Here is an 18,743-nt window from a genome sequence, read left to right on the forward strand (position 1 = left end):
ATCAATGTTTGTTCCTCCGTACTTACCATCTGTTCGACTTCCTTTACTGTCTTTCATGCAGTGCATGCTGAAACAAGCTTGAGCACCCACATACGTGCAAAGAGACTGAAAAAGATATTGACAAATCGTTACATTAAAAAGGAAAATTGTGTGTTTGTTTTAAGGGTCTTCAGTCATGGCAAGAAAAAAATGTCAATACCAAAAAAACAACAGCTGAGGAAAGGTGAACTAGCAGCCGAAGAACAAGCTGCAGATTAACTTTGTGGGTTAAAACTGCTGATAATCTGTCCTGTCACACCAACTCAGCATTGTTTCTTCTAACACAGCGATCAACAAACTTCTCTATCATGTTTAAAATTAGTTAAACATGCTGTTTCACAATTTAAAAATACGCAAATGTTCCTTTATTTTGTAAGGATCACTTTTTTCATAATGATTAATGTTTTTTGAACCACAACATGAAAAAGTATGATGAGACTTACAAAGAAATACAGTACATATAACAGTCATACATTTATTTGAAATTTCTTCTTTGTGTCATGTTTATTCCAGTCTCATGTAAGGAAACCTTAAACCATGAAGATTTCTATTTTACAGCTTTTGTATTTAAAGTGTATAATTTAATTTACTTTTATGGCAAATTTAACTCACCAAGCTGCTTTTTGTATGTGAAAGAGAGTTGGTAAGTAGAAGAGTTCATACTTGAGTAATTGTGAAGTAAAGGTTTAGAAAGTCTGATTGTTTTTACAGAGGAAAGATACACTCAGCAGACTCATATAACCAAGTTTCACAGCCTCCTCCAGAGTAAATAGACTCAGCACATTCATAACTGAGGTAAACGGAGGAGTAACAACCTACACTATTTTAACAGCAGTCAAGTTTATTTGTCCTACAGCAGCCACCGTAGCTAGGATTATGAAAACTGAATTCAGCTGACTATGATCTGCAACCTACTAACAGCTAGCAGGGATATTTTCCACATTGTACCTTTTAAGAAGAAAAACGGTTGGATGTATGAATCTAAAATCTAAATCGATGATTTCACATAGACATACGCAATTTGAATCTACTGACAATGAAGATTAAAGGTTAAAAATGAGGCTCTTCTATTCATAAAAGCAACAGTTGCAGCATGCCAAACATGTATCTGTGTAATGTGAGACACAGCATTGGACATAACTCTTTAATAGCAATGAACGAAGTTAATGTAATTTAATGTGAACAGTCCTTGTGCTGTTTTTATTGCTGGCACAACAAAACCTCAGTTTTTTGTCCTAAAACACTGATTTGGTTCATCTGGATCATCACGTTTTCAGTGGGAGAAACCTTTCGTCACTCATCCAAGTGACATCTTCAGTCTCAGCTGACTGCAGGTTTTCCCAACTTATAAACAGTACATTTGCACAATGACTGAAACTAGCACCACTAGCGAACAATGGGCTGTGAGGTCAGTTTGTTTATCATTAATATGTAAATTGTCATGACCATTGATTATCAACCACTGAACAAAGACCATTAATCAATGGCATTGATACTTTTTATTGTGTCTTCTGATATTTTCATGTTGTGGTGATAGTTATTCTTATATATCCATATTCTGTTATTTTAAATCATGTTGTCAGGTTGATGTCGAATTCTTCTCTTTAAGCCAAAAACAACACTGTTTAAGCTGTTGTAACATGTTTGATCAAGATGAGGTAGAGGAAGAGCTGGCCACTACATTTGGACGTCATTAACAAATTACCCTGTCAACGTCAGTCACAGAGCTGCAGTGAGGAACGGGAAGTCCAGCTTATGAAATGATTCTCATGTTGTCTGTTTTACATATGTTGTTTTTCCAGTTTGTGTTCAGTGTTTTTCAGTTAATTTTCAGAATGAATTATTTGTTTTGGTTAGTTTTATATATTTATATCCATTTTAGTTTTGTATATATCTTTTTGTTTATTTTGTTAGTATCAACTATAATATGTTTGGTATTTTTTAGATGTAAAAAGCTATCAGTTGTTATTGATTCACAGACTTTCTCATGTACACACCTAGAGCTTTATATTTATAAAGATCTAGATAGGCCAATGGTGCCTCATGTCATGTGGACAAAATCAGAAGCTGAATATAATCAACTAAAACATTACTCTGTGAAAAATACCTCCAAAGGACATTTTTCTCATTCTTTTTTTTAGTTTACATGTTTTTTCTAGTTGCTTGTTTTCCAATCTTTAGATACGGCCCATTTTCTCATTTTCAGAATATTTTGGAACTATTCCACTCACAAAGGAACCAAAGCACCTGATATCAAACCGATCTTATGCATTCATTAAATACCATCAAATCTGCAGCGATTGTGCTGCTGATGCTATCATGCTGGTATGAACCAATATCTGTGAGTCATGTTTCCAGCTCCTTGTTGAATCTACGCCATGAAGAACCTGGTACTAGCAAGGTGTACCTAATAAAGTGTAATAAAGTGAAAGACATGGACAGCTTACTTTGTCAGCCAAAAGCAGAAGTTGCTAAATGAGATGGGTGTGACAGAGTTAAGAAACAACTTGCTCTGTGGCTGTAACACGGTAGTATTTCTCTGTCTATAATCGCTTAAATCTCAACAAGACTGTAAGGATGGCAGACGAAGAAGTTAACTATGCCTCAGTCACATTCAACACCAAGAAACTATCCCAATCACAAGGTAAGTTACGTTTTTCAAATATACTGCAAGAAGAAAAGATAAAGCCAACACTGCAAATTTACACAATACGGATGTTTTTTACTGGTGTTTTCTGCAGTAATAGAGGTTAGAAAAAAAACTTGTAGAAATCAGGTCCAAGTTAGATGTTAAGCTAACTATCCCACCAGAATATTGAGGGGATTCATTCAGATGCCCAAACGACCTAAACTGATAGCTTGGGCATCTGACTTTGATGCATCCTGGTTGTGATGGTGGCTGATGAGGGGGAGGTCGGGGTATCTGCTTGGACCGTGTCCACAACCACAACCCCTCCCCACTTCCTAAATGGATGGGAGAAAATGTAAAGAAAAATGTATTTAATTAAATAAATAAATAAATAAAAAGTGTAAAAGTCCCACTTTGTTGAAAGACGATGAACCGTTAAGAATGAGTGTGTCCTCTGTGAACCAGTTCTAATCCACTGGAATTTACAGTATTATTTCATCTATCCATCCATTTCTTTAACTGCTTATCCCATGCAGACTAGTTGCATCTGCATGATGTTTAACTACAGATACTTTTACTACAGCTACACTGAGCAAAGAACTATTACATCCAAATAATAAAAAAGCATTAGAAGGAATTTGACTGCAAAATAAAGGTTCAATATTTCACCACCTACCACTTCAAGATACAATAACTGATGTGAGCTATGCTGGACGGGCTGTGGACTAGTTGGGAACTTGTCCAAGGTTGGTTGAAAAAAAAAGAAATTAAACAGAAATAAATGTTGGAGCCAGAACTGAAGAATGATTTATTAATTACTATCAGTCAAAGGTTTGAACACACCTTTTCATTTAATGGTTTTTCATTATTTTTACTACTTTCTACATTGTTATTCATGCTGAAGAAATCAAGTATGTAAAGTAAGATATATGGAATTATGAAGCAAAGAAAAAATTGATAAATAACTCTAAACATATCATATATTTTAGATTCTCAAAGTAGCTGCTCTTTGCTTTGTTGACTGTGCTGCAAACCCTCGGCCTTCTCTCAATGAGCTTCATGATCCCCTGAGATAGTTTCCCCTTCACTGGTGTGCTTTATCAGGGTTTATTTGTATTTTAAGAACTGAAGGTCAATCAGTCCTGAAAACTGCTCGAACTTTGAGTGTGTCCCCAATTGCAGTTGCAAAAACCATCAACCATCGCTTGAAACTGGCTCACACGAAGACCAAGAATCACCTCTCTTGACTATTAAGGCTGGTTTATAGCCAGCAAGTTAACAGCACCTCAGATTAGAGCCCAGATAAATGCCACCCAGAGTTCCAGTAGCAGACACATCTGTACATTAACTGTTGAAGGAAACTGCGCAAATCAGGCCTTTATAGTCAAATAGAAACACAAGGAATGGACATTAGACCAGTGGAAACCTGTGCTTTGGTCTGGTGAGTCCAAATTGAGGTTGTGCTTTGTTGGTGAAACTGTTGGAGATTTAATCAAAACTGAAGGCACACTGGACCAGCATGGCTATCACAGCATCCTGTAGCTACATGACATCACATCTGGTTCGCGTTTAGTTGGAGCATCATTTATTTTTCAACAGAACAATGACCCCAAACACACCTCCAGGCTGTGTAAGGAATATTTCACCAAGAAGGAGAGTGATGGAGTGCTGCACCAGTTGGCCTGGCCTCCAGAGTCATCTGACCTAAACCCAGCCGAGATGGTTCTGGATGAGATGGACCGCAGAGTGAAGCAAGAGGGCCAACAATTGCTCAGCATCTCTGGGAACTCCTTCAAGACTGTTGGAAATCCACTTCAGGTGACGACCTCATGAAGCTCATTGAGAGAATGGCACGACTGTGCAAAGCAGTAATCAAAGCAAAGGGTGGATATTTTAAAGAATCAAGGATATTAAACATGTTTTGAGTTATTTCACACTTTTTTGTTTACTAGATAAGTCCATCTGTGTTTATTCATAGGTGCATTCCTTCAGTTAGAATCTACAATGTAAATAATCATGAAAATAAAGAAAGATCATTAAATGGCTGGTAATGTATATTTATACACATATCTATATGGACATCTGCTGCATTTATCTTTTTTGTTGTATTAATGAATAAAAGAAAGTTAAAAGAACTACTAAATAGGCACTATAAAGTCCTATATTTGTGAATACTAATAAATCTTTAAACCTTTCAGTTAAAAAAGAGGAGGAAACCATTTATGATGATGTGAAAGTGAAACATAAAGCAACGGAACAAACTCCTGACACAAACAGTGAGTAATAAAAAGAAATCACAAATCCACCTGTAATCATGTCTAACACTGCAAAGATTTTTTAAAACTTTTACTACAAGATGTGGTGATCAGTACTAATCAGCTTCTAAATTCATTTACAGTGTGTTTTCATGCTATTATCCTTCATGTTCATAAGGGTTGGTAGGAGAGTACACTCTATAAAGGCTTTCATTGTAAAAGACAGGGGAGAGCAGGCCTTATACAGTACAGAATGCGTTCAGTTTGGCAAATTTACTTAAATCTTCGATCGCTAGCAATGTGACTCTGAAGTGCTGTACTATATGTTTGTAAGTTTTCTCTCCAACAAACACAACAATGTTAACAAAATGGTTTGCACCGTCAAAGGCAGCTGCAGCTGCCTTTGGTTTCACTCTATAATAGGCTACTGGACTTATTTTTCTACCAGTTTGAAATTTGAGAATGTTTAACCTCCTACGACCTGGCGTCCACATATGTGGACATCACATTTTGGGTTATTTATACCAAAATACTCAATTTTGCTCTACAAGGGCCTGATATCCACTTACGAGGACATTATACTGCTACTGTTCTATCAAAATTTTAAATCAATATCCTCATATGTGGAGGTAAAATGAGGTAAAAAAAAAAAAAAAAAATCTGGTAATTCTTTGTTTTTACATTCATACCCCAATATGGCCAAATATCAAAGAGAAATTAAAAATGCATGCCGTTGAAGAGTTCAGGTCTTAGGAGGTTAAACAAGAGAGAAAAGTGTAAAAATGTTCATGCCTGTCTGAGTATGTAGTGTGTAGTGAGGCGTTTTACAGCCGTAAAACACCTATAGTAATTGTAAAAAATAAAGTTGACTACTTGGTTTCACCTACCATGATTTCACTTATCACGGGTTATTTTTAGAACGTAAATCCCGCGACAAATGAGGGACCGACCACTGTAAAGGAGTTTTCTGTATTAATTTTTCAAGAATTGTTCTCTTATTTTTTAACCACACATTGAATTTTACCATTTACCATTTATAGAAATATCTGTTTAAAACTGGATTATTTATTGGCAGAAAATTATTTACTTTAAAAAACAGTGTGTAAATGTGCATTTTAGAGCCAATATGAGGCTTGAGCATTGCAAGATTAAATATAATACTTATTTTTTCAGATTTTTTTCTCTGGAAATGTATGCAACTTTTAATAACCAATAAACAATAATGACATTCATTAAGCAATGAATGTAAAGTAAGTAAAGCAATATATTTCTGTCCTGTAGACGTCTCGATTGACGACAGATCAGGCAGTAGACGTCATCACTATCAGCAGTTGGCCTGTTGTTTGGGCACATTTTGTGTCATTTTGGTGTTGGGCATCATAGCAGTCACTGTATACCGTAAGTATGAAAAAGATCAGTCAATACATACACTCACTTTAGAGCTCAGGCAGATTTTAAAGCCTTTTTTTTTAAACAACTTAACAGTCATACTTAAACTAATTTCTGTTAGTATTTGTAAAAGGAAAAAATGTCATTTCTGGAAAAAAACTAATTACTGAAGAGAAAAAAGCAAAAGATACATTTTAATGAATACAATTTTGACTACATGTAATATTTTTGTGATTAGTTTTTTATCTTTAGAGTCAACCTTCCACAAAAAAAAGATGCAACACTGAAATGATTTCACACAAAATCTGTGTATATGTGATTTGAGATACAATAATAAGCAATATTCTATAATAACAGTGAATGCAGCGTTTTTTAAGACAATCCATAAGAAAAAAACATGTATGATGCGACCTAACATGAGACTCTATTCTGTTAGAAAAACAGGTGATGAACCTGACTGCAGAAAACCACAGCCTTAGAGAGAAAAATGAGCAGTTGGAGGCTCAGAATAAGGTGCTGGAGACAGAGAAGGAAAATCTAACAGAACAAATACGTGACATATCATGGAACAATCTCAATATTAGTCGATCTCAGTGGAGCATTGATGCCTACTGTCCCAAAGAAAATAACGGTATGTTCCAAATATATCATGTACAAAAATACCAAATTTAACAGAAATATGCACTGATGTTTATTAACTGAGCTCTATCCTTGCAGACAGAGCATGTAAGCCTTGTCAGAATGGATGGGATCATGTTAAGTCCAGCTGCTATGCAGTTAATAATGCTAACAGTAATGAATGGAAAACCTGGGAAGAAGCTCGAGAAAACTGCAGAGGAAAGAGTTCAGATTTACCGGTTGTTATTAATGAAGAAGAAAAGGTACTGAGAAAACTGTGGGACACTTTATGACAGACTTCATGAAAATAAAAATGTAATTTCTTTAGATTGAAAGCTTTCTTAGAGCAAATTGTTTAAATAACTCTGACAACTTTCTCTTTGTCCTCAGAAAACTGTCAGTGAAAAGAGTTGGAAATATGATGAAAACAAAGGATACTGGATTGGTCTGAGAGTTGAAGATGGGATATGGAAGTGGCTGGATGGAAGGAATCTGACTAATAGGTAAGAGACACTTTGAATCAATAGAAATTTCAAGTATTTCCAAAATCTGTGATAAATCAATTACAGTGTACCAGTGTCCATCAGCCTTGAGCAGATTTGTTGTTTTCCTCAGCTCCTGGATCGGCCAGCCTCCTTCTGATGGTCACTGTGCAATCTCTGTACAAGACGAAGGATTTAAATCAGTGAACTGTAATGAGAAGAAGCGATGGATCTGCAAAAAGAAAGCTGTAGTTGTTTGAATACTGCAGTAAAAATATCATGACTGGTGGAGATTCTAAATACAGCCAGTTCTAACTATTACTATTAATGAAATCTTTAAATAGATTTTTTTTTTAAATTGAGTTTACACAAAAAAAGGTTTAACAAAACTGTACTGATTTTGTTTGCCCAGCAGAGGGCACTGCATTACTTCCCATCAAAGACAGTGGTTGTCTAAAGTATCTGTATTCTGGCATTTCTATATTTAAGTGACAATTGTTGTTGTAAAAAAAAATCAACCAACCGAACAAAAGAAACAAACAAACAGTACTGAACAAAATAAGCTGAACTTCCTGTTCTTTGCTGTTGCTCAATAGCAGATCTTGACAGTGTGACTGATGACGGAAGTCTAAATGTAGTGCCGGCTCTCCTCCTTCCACATCTGAATGTTGTTCTTAACTTGATTAAAACCATCCATTCATTCATTCTCTGCCGCTTATCCTCGGACAGGTCGCCAGTCTGTTGTAGGGTAACACATAGACAACCATTTGCACTCATATTCACACCTATGGGCAATTTAGAGTTTCCAATTAACCTATCCCCACTAACTGCATGTCTTTGGACTACTGGAGAAAGCTGGAGTACCCGGAGCGAATCCACGCCATCATGCGGAGAACATGCAAACTCCACACAGAAAGACTGATGGTGGAACTGAACTCAGGACCTTCTTGCTGTGAGGCAACGGTGCTAACATGGTGGATGATGAACACAGGTCAAAAGGGTCAACACACTACCAGTCCACTCTCCTTGAGGCTTCCACAAAATTCAGACAGGATCCACACATTCCCAAATCCAAACTAGAATCACCTCACTACTCCGTGTCAGGCAATCTCCACACAAACCTGGTCACAGGGACAGACAGGTAAGAATTTCTTAGCAAACAGTTTTCACAGCAACAAGAATAGAAGCCAGGCTTCTATGAAGTGTTTCACTCGGTGATATCTGATCTTCTGCTACTTTCTTATGAAGCTGCCTGCACAGGATCATCAGAAGAAGTTGCGTGATTGTGACAAGGTGCGTGAGCTAGAAGGTGCAAAACCAGCCATGTCCTCACAATGCACACTTGCCGCCGCGCACACACATACAGACTTATTTGCCAGAAGCAAGAACTCTGAAGCTCAGAATGGTTATTAGAAAAATCGGATCCACATAAACTCCATCATGTTCCACTAACCCCAATTTTTCTAAAAATGTCTGAAAAACCAGTTATTTATTAGCTTGCTAGCTATTCCTAAATGTGCCACATGTTTTGAATGTGCAGAAAAGAATTTTTTCTGAGGTTGGGAATATTTATTTAAAAGCTTTTCTAATTTAAATCATTCAAAACAGAAAACTTGCTTTTAGACTGAGAACTTAATCTTAAACAAAAGTGTTCACCCGAAGGCACATTATACAGACAAAAATGACTCTATCCACCACAAATCGAATATGTGTGTGAGTTCTGGGGCAATTCTAGGTTCAAACCTTTAGATGAGGCTCAGCTCCCAGTCATGATGTCATGCATGCATGCCTTGTAATTAATATTAATTGAACATGCTGCCTGCAAATGTCATCAACTCTTTCTACATTTGCAAACCACAATTCAATTGGATAAATATTACAATGTTACTTTCAAAAGCAACCTAATTAGTTGGATGACCTATTGTAGTGTCGAAGAATAACTCAGAGTGAATAATCAGAGATTTCAATCTAATCCATCCATTTTAGGATGGAGACTTTAGTTATCAAATCCAAAGCAAAGGCTCAGTCGTTAAAGAAGTTAAAGAACTATTTGTGACAGATAAGAAACATGTACAACATTATTTTAGTCTCTTAACCACATAGAGGCAGTTCATCATCAGACACTGGAAAATCACCTGTCCATGGACCTGCAAAAGGAGCAAACTGGTAATAATGTATTAGTATTGTATTGTATCTTTATTTCAGACATATACAGAAAAAACAATATATAGAAATACACATATTTGCATTTACATTTACAAATATGAATATATATGTAAATACACACGTATATGCTCAGACAAAACAAAGAGAAAGAAAATAAATAAAATAAAACAAAGTCTAAATGATATCAAATTACAATCATTAAGTCTGAAATGGAGTAGGAAGAAGTATATACATACTTATTAATCCCATGCTCAACATTCTATTGAATCCCACTTTTCACTGTTACCCCTAATTCCTTCATTACTTACCCCACACTATAAACAAGGAATGAAGGAAATGTATAAAAATAGCTACAGTGATGGATATAATTTTAATGCAATTTAGCATAGTTATATATACAATGGGTCATCAACTTTATCAGTTTCATATTCTTCCAAAAGCAGTTTTCGAAACATCTTTATGAACTGACTAATGCTTGAACATTGCAGTAGGTCCACAGGGAAACTGTTCCACAGTTTTACCCCACAAATGGTAATACAAAAGGTTTTAACCTTTGTCCGTGCCTTAAGAGTCTTCAGATTTAATTTCCCCCCTCAATTCACAGTCTCTGTCAAAAAACATCATCTGTACATTTCCTGGTAACATATTGTATCTGGCTTTGTACATAATTTTTTACAGTTTTATATTTTATAAGATTCATAAACTTCAAAAATTTTTAATTTCAAGAACATAATATTAGTGTGGTCTCTAAATCCTGCTTTAGTAATCATCCTGATGGCTTTTTTCTGAATTTTACATTGAAGTGAAGTTTTGTATGTATTTCCCCAGATTTCAGTATTCAGTATTTCACAGTATTCCAAATATGGCAGCATAAGTGAACAGTAAAGTACCCGGAGTGATTTGGAAGGCAAAAAATGTTTAGCTTTACTCAGTACACAGATGCTTCTTTACAGTTTAGCTTGTATTTGCTGTATGTGAGGTTTCCAGCAGATCGTGTTGTCTATTATCACACCCAGAAATTTTGTATGAGAAACTCTACTTCAACATTATTTATCAACAATTTTGTTCCAGCATCTTTTTTTTTTCAATTTCCAAATAACATAAATGTAGTTTTATTCAAATTTAGTGATAACTTGTTTCTGTCAAACCATGTTTTCAGTTTAATCATTTCTTGTGTGACAATTTCCAAAAGCTGCTGTGAATTCTCTCCATCACAAAAAATATTTGGATCATCTGCAAATAAAATAAACTGTAATATATCAGATGTTTTACATATATCGTTGATGCACAGGATAAACAGCTTTGGTCCCAATACTGACCCCTGTGGAACTCCACAAACAATGTCCAGGCACTCTGATTGATATTCACCAGGCTTCACAAATTGTTGCCTGTCTCTCAAATAACTCCTGATCCACTCTAGCACCACTCCTCTAATGCCATAGTGCTCCAGTTTATCAAGTAATATTTCATGATTAATTGTGTCAAAAGCTTTTTTTTTAGGTCAATGAAAACACCAACTGTGCATTATCTTTGATCTATAGTATTGGTGATATTTTCAATAAGTTCAATTAATGCCATGGATGTTGATCTGTTTGGTCTGATACCCTACTGACTGTCCATTATTATTTTATGTTTATCTATAAATTTGTCAATTCTATAAATGAAAATTTTTTCCAGTATTTCTGAAAATTGTGAAAGTAGAGAAATAGGCCTGTAATTTGTGAATTGGTGTCTATCTCCATTTTTAAACAGTAGTATTACTTTAGCTGCTTTATGTTTATGATATGTTATTTTATATTTCTCCTTTCATTATTCCCTTGTGGAGTTACCCTCTGTTCACTACAGATCCAGTGTCTATGGCTTGGGGATGTTTTAAAATCATAACAATAGCACACTAAAAAGACCTTGTGACTGATAAGCAGATATCATAAGTGTATAAACTGATTAGACAAGCATGAGGCCTTCACTTCTACCTTTTAATGTTTCTAAGGCCTCTTCATGCTGGTTTTCATCTTTGCTTTTTGTTGTTGATTTTGTGTTTCTACCTTAATACCTAAATATTAAAGATCATATGTATGTCCTCATTAGAACAGGGATTTGTGTTGGTGTGTGGGACTTATTGTTAAATGGACAATGTGTTTCAGATAATTTTATGGAGAAACACAAAAGTAATGTGCTCAGTGTAATACATTACTTTTTTGAGTAATGACCCTAACACCCTTCACCACAAAGAAGGGAAATTCCTCCAACACAAACACAAACATAAACATATGAGAAGGAATTAAATCACTGAATGATATTGAAGATGGAATAGGAATCGATAAATTCTTGTCCAGTCTGATCCCTACTCATGATGTCATGATTGATTCATATGATAAACTTTAGATTTTTCCTCTAAACACTTTCAAATCTGTCTTTTTCCCAAGATAATATTGGACAATTACCTTAAATGCTATCGTTTTGTCAATTTTAATAATCTAAAAAAACAAAAACAAAAAAAAAACAGTGTTTAAATATGTAAAAGTGGATTTTTGGCCAAAAAACTGAATTAAACCAGCAAGATGTGTGCTGGCAGACCCCGTGAAGGTTGAAGTGGGACCCAAAAGAAACAGAACTTGATATCAACTAAGAGTGGGGTGCTTATTAGAAAGTGGGGAGCAACATACAAATAAAAGAACAAATACAAGAATAAAGTGGGAAAACTGAACCAAACTAAACACTGGGAACAGGAAACCTGAAACCTGGTACTGGGACATGGACATGGAGTACATTAGCTTGATGCATGACAAACAGATAACCTGACAACAAACAAAGGGAAACGAATACAATATATACACAGAAGGTAACGAGGGAATGTGCAACGGGAGGGAAACACCTGGACCTAATCTTACATAAGGAGACAGCGAGGAAGCAAATCTGAATAAACTAAACGCAGGACACGGGACTATCAAAATAAAACAGCAAGTACGAAAAATACGGAGACGAGTCCCCATTAGTACCTACTTGGATCGACTTGGCACAGATCGGCCTGGCTGGCTTTCCATTACAATCTGGTACTACCTTTTTTTTTTCTTTTTTCTTTTTATAACAATATTGTTATTATTGTTTTCACAAACAATCCATAATTACATAACATAATATAGTGTAAAACAAAAACAAAAAAAACAAACCAAAAACTAAACACAAAGATCAGATCTATCTAAAAAAAAAAAAGAAAAAAGAAAAAAATACAATACAGTACAGACCTGTGGTCCCAGTAGTAATATGTAGTTTGAACACTCAAGAGAATCCTTCTAGCATAATATTAGAGACATCAGGTTCCACACCTTGAAGAATTGGTCTGTTTTTGAGGGTAGTGCACGTGTAAGATATTCCAATGGCACAAGATTCAACACTACTAGTTGCCAGCCTTTAATAGTTGGTGCTTTTTCATTAATCCACTGCAGTCGAATATTCCTCCCCATCACATAGGTGAGAATACAATACAACCTCCTATTATTCTTAGATATTAAATGCTGGCTGGGGAGGCCCAGTATGAGCGACGCAGGGTCCATCTCCAATTCACAACCCAAAATCTTCTCCATTTCAGATAACATATTAGACCAGTATCCTTGCAATTTCAAACATGACCAAAAGCAGTTAGGGTACCAAGAGTTAGGGTACCATATTCTGCTTTGTATTTGAGGCACATGGGTGAAAGGGTAGGATTGTATTGATGTCTGCAGTACGTTGATATGTACATTCTTGTATAATTTTTAACTGTATTGCTTTGGTACGATTACAGACTAAGACTGATTTGGAACTCCTGACATCTTTCCACTCTTCATCATCAATTATTATACCTAATGCCTTTTCCCATGTGTCTTTAAGTCTATGTGAAATCATTGAGGGTGCGAGATATAAAGCCTTATAAAATACCTTCACAGGCACCTCTTTATCTTCTAAAAAGTCATAAATAAAATAAAAATCCTCCATTAATTCCAATGCATCAACTGGTTGTTCAAATGCATATAATCGGCAGTAAAATTCTTTGAAGGTGTTATTTATGGTTTCACTGTCATATACGCGATCACTCTGAGCATCACAAATTGCTGTAATAACTTCTGATCATTTCTTGGTAAGATATGCCAAGTGTTTTCCATGTTCATAAAGTCTTTGTTTAGTAAACTTAAGGTTAAGCTCCTCATCTTGCGTAAAAAGGGTATCTAAGGTTGATCTGACTGCAGCTATCACTTGCTGTGCAGGCAGGATTGGGGGAGTCAGCATAAGTCCTTCCTTTTGTTTTAAGCGCAGTCATTAAAAGATTCTGCTTCCTCAATTTCTGCCACCACTTACTAGTTGAGTAAGAAATAAAAATCCCTCTAGTGTACGCTTTAATAGTTTCCCACAATGCCGGTTGATGGACAAATAAACATCTAAACTCAGTGTTAAAATTGGATACAAATGTATAATCCCTTAAAATAGTTGTAGTAGCTGTATTTAACCTCCAGTATTTTTGCTCTATTTACCATACCTTTAAGAGAAAGATCCAGCACCACATTGGCATGGTCTGAAATTACAATACTATACTATAATATGGTAAATGGACTGATTCTTATATAGTGCTTTTCTACTCTCCTGGAATACTCAAAGCGCTCTCTACAACACGCCACATTTACCCCATACACACCCATTCACACCCATTCACACAAGCCCTGTTACCTATGCTTTCTAGCTATCATTCATCCGATGGATGCATCAGAGAGCAAGTCTGTATCTTGCCCAAGGATATTTGGCATGCAAACTGGGGGGAGGCAGGGATCGAACCACCAACCTTCTGATCAGCAGCTGACCTGCTCTACCTCCTGAGTGCTACAGGACTCAGTTTTCACACGATAAAACTGAGTGCAATGATAGCCCTGATTTTACTAAAAAATTAATCAATCCCAGTATGGCATTTGTGTGGTGCAGAGAAAAACGTGTATACTTTATCTAAAGGGTGTTTTATTCTCCATACAGTACATCCACAAATCCTAAGTCTTCACAGATAGAACTGAGTGCCTTAGCTTGTGGTGAAAGAGGCAGAGGCTAGTGGGGGAACCTGTCAATAAGAGGATTCAGTATACAATTGAAATCTCCCCCCACTATAGAAATGTCAGAGTGCATCTCAGCAAAGTCTATAAATACTGTGGTCATAAAAACAGACAGATGGGCGGGGGGGTAGTAAACATTCAATATAGAAACAACCGCACCTAATAATATTCCCTTGACTATAATGTACCTTCCATGCTTGTCCATAAACACACTATATATTTGAAAAAGGGAGTTTTTTTCCTCACAAGGGTTGCCACCCCTCTACTTCTTGAGGTAAATGAGTAAAAAAAATACCTGTCCAAATCCACCTTGCTGTAATTTAAGGTGTTCTACGTCATCTAAATGTGTTTCTTTTAAAAGTGCAATATCAACGTGTTCTTTTTTCAAAAAAGGTGAGTATTTTTCTCCTTTTAATAGGATTATGGACCCCTCTTAGATTCCATGTACACAAATCCGGTAGTACCTAACATGTTGACATCATAGCAGTGTCCAAGCATCCTGCTACATAATTACTATGCGACATGAACTCTACAAAAAAGGTGGATGTCGAGGCAAGTAATAAGTTGCTGCTCTTTCTGTGGCTTTTCATCAGACTTTTCCCCATTGCTGGGTTTCAAAAACGGCAGTTTCAATTTTTGTGATTAAGATGCTCTCATGACTCATCAAGTGACACTACTGAACAACCATTTGGTGGCATGTAGTATGATGATGTCACCTGCTCAGATCACCTGGAACCCAGGTCAAGCAGGTACTAAAAAAGTACTTGGTGCCAGGTACTATGACCTAATGGAAAACCCTGAAAACCGTGGCGAACTGTGCCGAGTTGATCCGAATAGTTACTAGTGGAAAACACAAGCTTAACACTGAGACCAGGGGGAGACAGACAGGGAACATGGAACAGGGAGACAATAGTACTAAACAAGAAACGTGAAACACAGGGAAGGCACAGTGAGAGAAAACTAAAGTAAAACTCAAATATAACATAGTGAGAAAGCAATTAAGAGAACCAAAACCACAAAGGACACTAAATCGAGGAATATTAATAAAACCCAAAATGACAGCACTTAAACATCAAAATTACACTTCAGAGATGCCAACTTTACAAGTCTTTTTTGATAAATCTTACTTTTACAAGAAGGAAGAAATTCTAAGAGGCTATCAGAAGTTAATTAAATTTAATTATAGTTACAGTGGGGCAAAAAAGTATTTAGTCAGCCACCGATTGTGCAAGTTCCCCCACTTAAAATGATGACAGAGGTCAGTAATTTGCACCAGAGGTACACTTCAACTGTGAGAGACAGAATGTGAAAAAAAAATCCATGAATTCACATGGTAGGATTTGTAAAGAATTTATTCGTAAATTAGGGTGGAAAATAAGTATTTGGTCACCTCAAACAAGGAAAATCTCTGGCTCTCACAGACCTGTAACATCTTCTGTAAGAAGCTTTTCTGTCCCCCACTCGTTACCTGTATGAATGGCACCTGTTTGAACTCATCATCTGTATAAAAGACACCTGTCCACAGCCTCAAACAGTCAGACTCCAAACTCCGCCATGGCCAAGACCAAAGAGCTTTCGAAAGACACCAGGAAAAGTATTGTAGACCTGCACCAGACTGGGAAGAGTGAATCTACAATAGGCAAGCAGCTTGGTGTGAAAAAATCAACTGTGGGAGCAATCATCAGAAAATGGAAGACATACAAGACCACTGATAATCTCCCTCGATCTGGGGCTCCACGCAAGATCTCATCCCGTGGGGTCAAAATGATCATGAGAACGGTGAGCAAAGATCCCAGAACCACACGGGGGGACCTGGTGAATGACCTGCAGAGAGCTGGGACCAAAGTAACAAAGGTCACCATCAGTAACACACTACAACGGCAGGGAATCAAATCCCGCAGTGCCAGACGTGTACCGCTGCTGAAGCCAGTGCATGTCCAGGCCCGTCTGAAGTTTGCCAGAGAGCACATGGATGATACAGCAGAGGATTGGGAGAATGTCATGTGGTCAGATGAAACCAAAGTAGAACTTTTTGGTATAAACTCAACTCGTCGTGTTTGGAGGAAGAAGAATACTGAGTTGCATCCCAAGAACACCATACCTACTGTGAAGCATGGGGGTGGAAACATCATGCTATGGGGCTGTTTTTCTGCCAAGGGGACAGGACGACTGATCCGTGTTAAGGACAGAATGAATGGGGCCATGTATCGTGAGATTTTGAGCCAAAACCTCCTTCCATCAGTGAGAACTTTGAAGATGAAACGAGGCTGGGTCTTCCAACATGACAATGATCCAAAACACACCGCCCGGGCAACAAAGGAGTGGCTCCGTAAGAAGCATTTGAAAGTCCTGGAGTGGCCTAGCCAGTCTCCAGACCTCAACCCCATAGAAAATCTGTGGCGGGAGTTGAAAGTCCGTGTTGCTCGGCGACAGCCCCAAAACATCACTGCTCTCGAGAAGATCTGCATGGAGGAATGGGCCAAAATACCAGCTACTGTGTGTGCAAACCTGGTAAAGACCTATAGTAAACGTTTGACCTCTGTTATTGCCAACAAAGGTTATGTTACAAAGTATTGAGTTGTATTTTTGTTATTGACCAAATACTTATTTTCCACCCTGATTTACGAATAAATTCTTTACAAATCCTACCATGTGGATTCATGGATTTTTTTTTTTTCACATTCTGTCTCTCACAGTTGAAGTGTACCTCTGGTGCAAATTACTGACCTCTGTCATCATTTTAGGTGGGGGAACTTGCACAATCGGTGGCTGACTAAATACTTTTTTGCCCCACTGTAATTGAACTGACACCAGCATTTAAGATCTAAAGTAGCACTTGGCTGTTTTCATTTGTGTTGCTGAAAGAGGTTTCTTAAGTCCAGTGCTGTTTGTATACTGAGTTTCTGTTCCCTGTATTGATGCTGGATAGTGTTTTACTTCAAATCAAAGAAGGCTGTTGTCTGAAGTATCAGTATTTTGGTATTTTTATGTTGTTATATATCTGTATTTGACCGTATTCTTAGCTTTACTGGGTTATATTAAAGAAAATTATTGGCACACCATGTCGATATGGATTGAAACCTGTGAGGAATGTTTCCTGAATCCTAAGAAGATTTAAGGCAGTTCTCAGGGCAAAAAAGGATCCAACCTGGTATTAGCATCATAAAGTGCCTGGTAGGTGTATAAAAGAACACACAGTGTAAAGTTCAAACATGCTGTAGGACAACTTTTTTTTTTTTTCAGCTAAAAGCAGAAGTTGTCAAAAGTGAAACATATGACAGAGTCAAAAACAACAGTCAAGAACTTCATATTATATTCATATCTGTGACTTTAACACTTTGTATTTCTCAGAATACCAAAAAGTCCAAAAGGCTTTGTCAGGGATCCTGGGTCATTGAGTCAGTATTTTCAGTTTTGCCTGTTTTCCTGTTTCATGTTTTGTTATGTTAGCCTCGGTCTGTTCCTTTCCACTTCCTGTGTGTGATTAGTCAGATTCAGTTCAGCTGTGTTCTCACCTGTCTCTCATCATCTGGCTGAGGACCATGGCCTCAGATTTGGAGGTGTTGATTCTCATTCTCACCACTTCAAATGAAGCCAACAGAACCACTTCATCTGCAAAAAGCAGAGATTCTGAGACCACCCAAGTGAAAGCCTTCCACCACTTGGCTACACCTAGAAATTCTGTCCATAAAAATTATCAACAGTCCAAACAAAGTCCAATAACAAAACACAGCTTAGGTTCAGATCCGGGAGGCAGTTCCTCCAAATCATGCCCCGCCAAGTCTCATAGTCATTGCTCACATGACCGATGAAGTCTCCCAGTAGGATAACAGAGTCCCCAGGTGGGAGCACCCTCAAATACTATTTGAGGGTCCTCCTCTCCTAGCCACGGCTAGGCGCACATTGCACCCGACACCCCACAGCTCCTCCTGCGGTGGTGGGCCTGCAGGAGGACGGGCCCATGTCCCTTTTTCGGGCTGTGCCTGGCTAAACACCCATGGACTAATGCCCAGCCACCAGACACTCGCCCTCGGGCACACTCCCCGGGCCTGGCTCCAGGACGGGGCCTCGGTAACCCTATCGTGGGCAGTGT

The 18,743-nt window shown here is 37.3% G+C and overlaps 1 protein-coding gene across 1 annotated transcript in view; it reads left to right on the top strand.

The window, feature by feature from the left end:
* Positions 1-18,743, top strand: part of LOC120732769 (C-type lectin domain family 4 member G-like) — a 75,616-nt gene that overhangs the window by 15,347 nt on the left and 41,526 nt on the right. Inside the window, exon 7 of the mRNA XM_040030586.1 lies at positions 7,321-7,433. Within this exon, the coding sequence (XP_039886520.1) occupies positions 7,321-7,433 (113 nt within the window). The remainder of the gene's footprint in view (positions 1-7,320; positions 7,434-18,743) is intronic.

Source organism: Simochromis diagramma, unplaced genomic scaffold, assembly GCF_900408965.1.
Source record: "Simochromis diagramma unplaced genomic scaffold, fSimDia1.1 OVJJ01000361.1, whole genome shotgun sequence".
NCBI classification, from domain to species: domain Eukaryota; kingdom Metazoa; phylum Chordata; class Actinopteri; order Cichliformes; family Cichlidae; genus Simochromis; species Simochromis diagramma.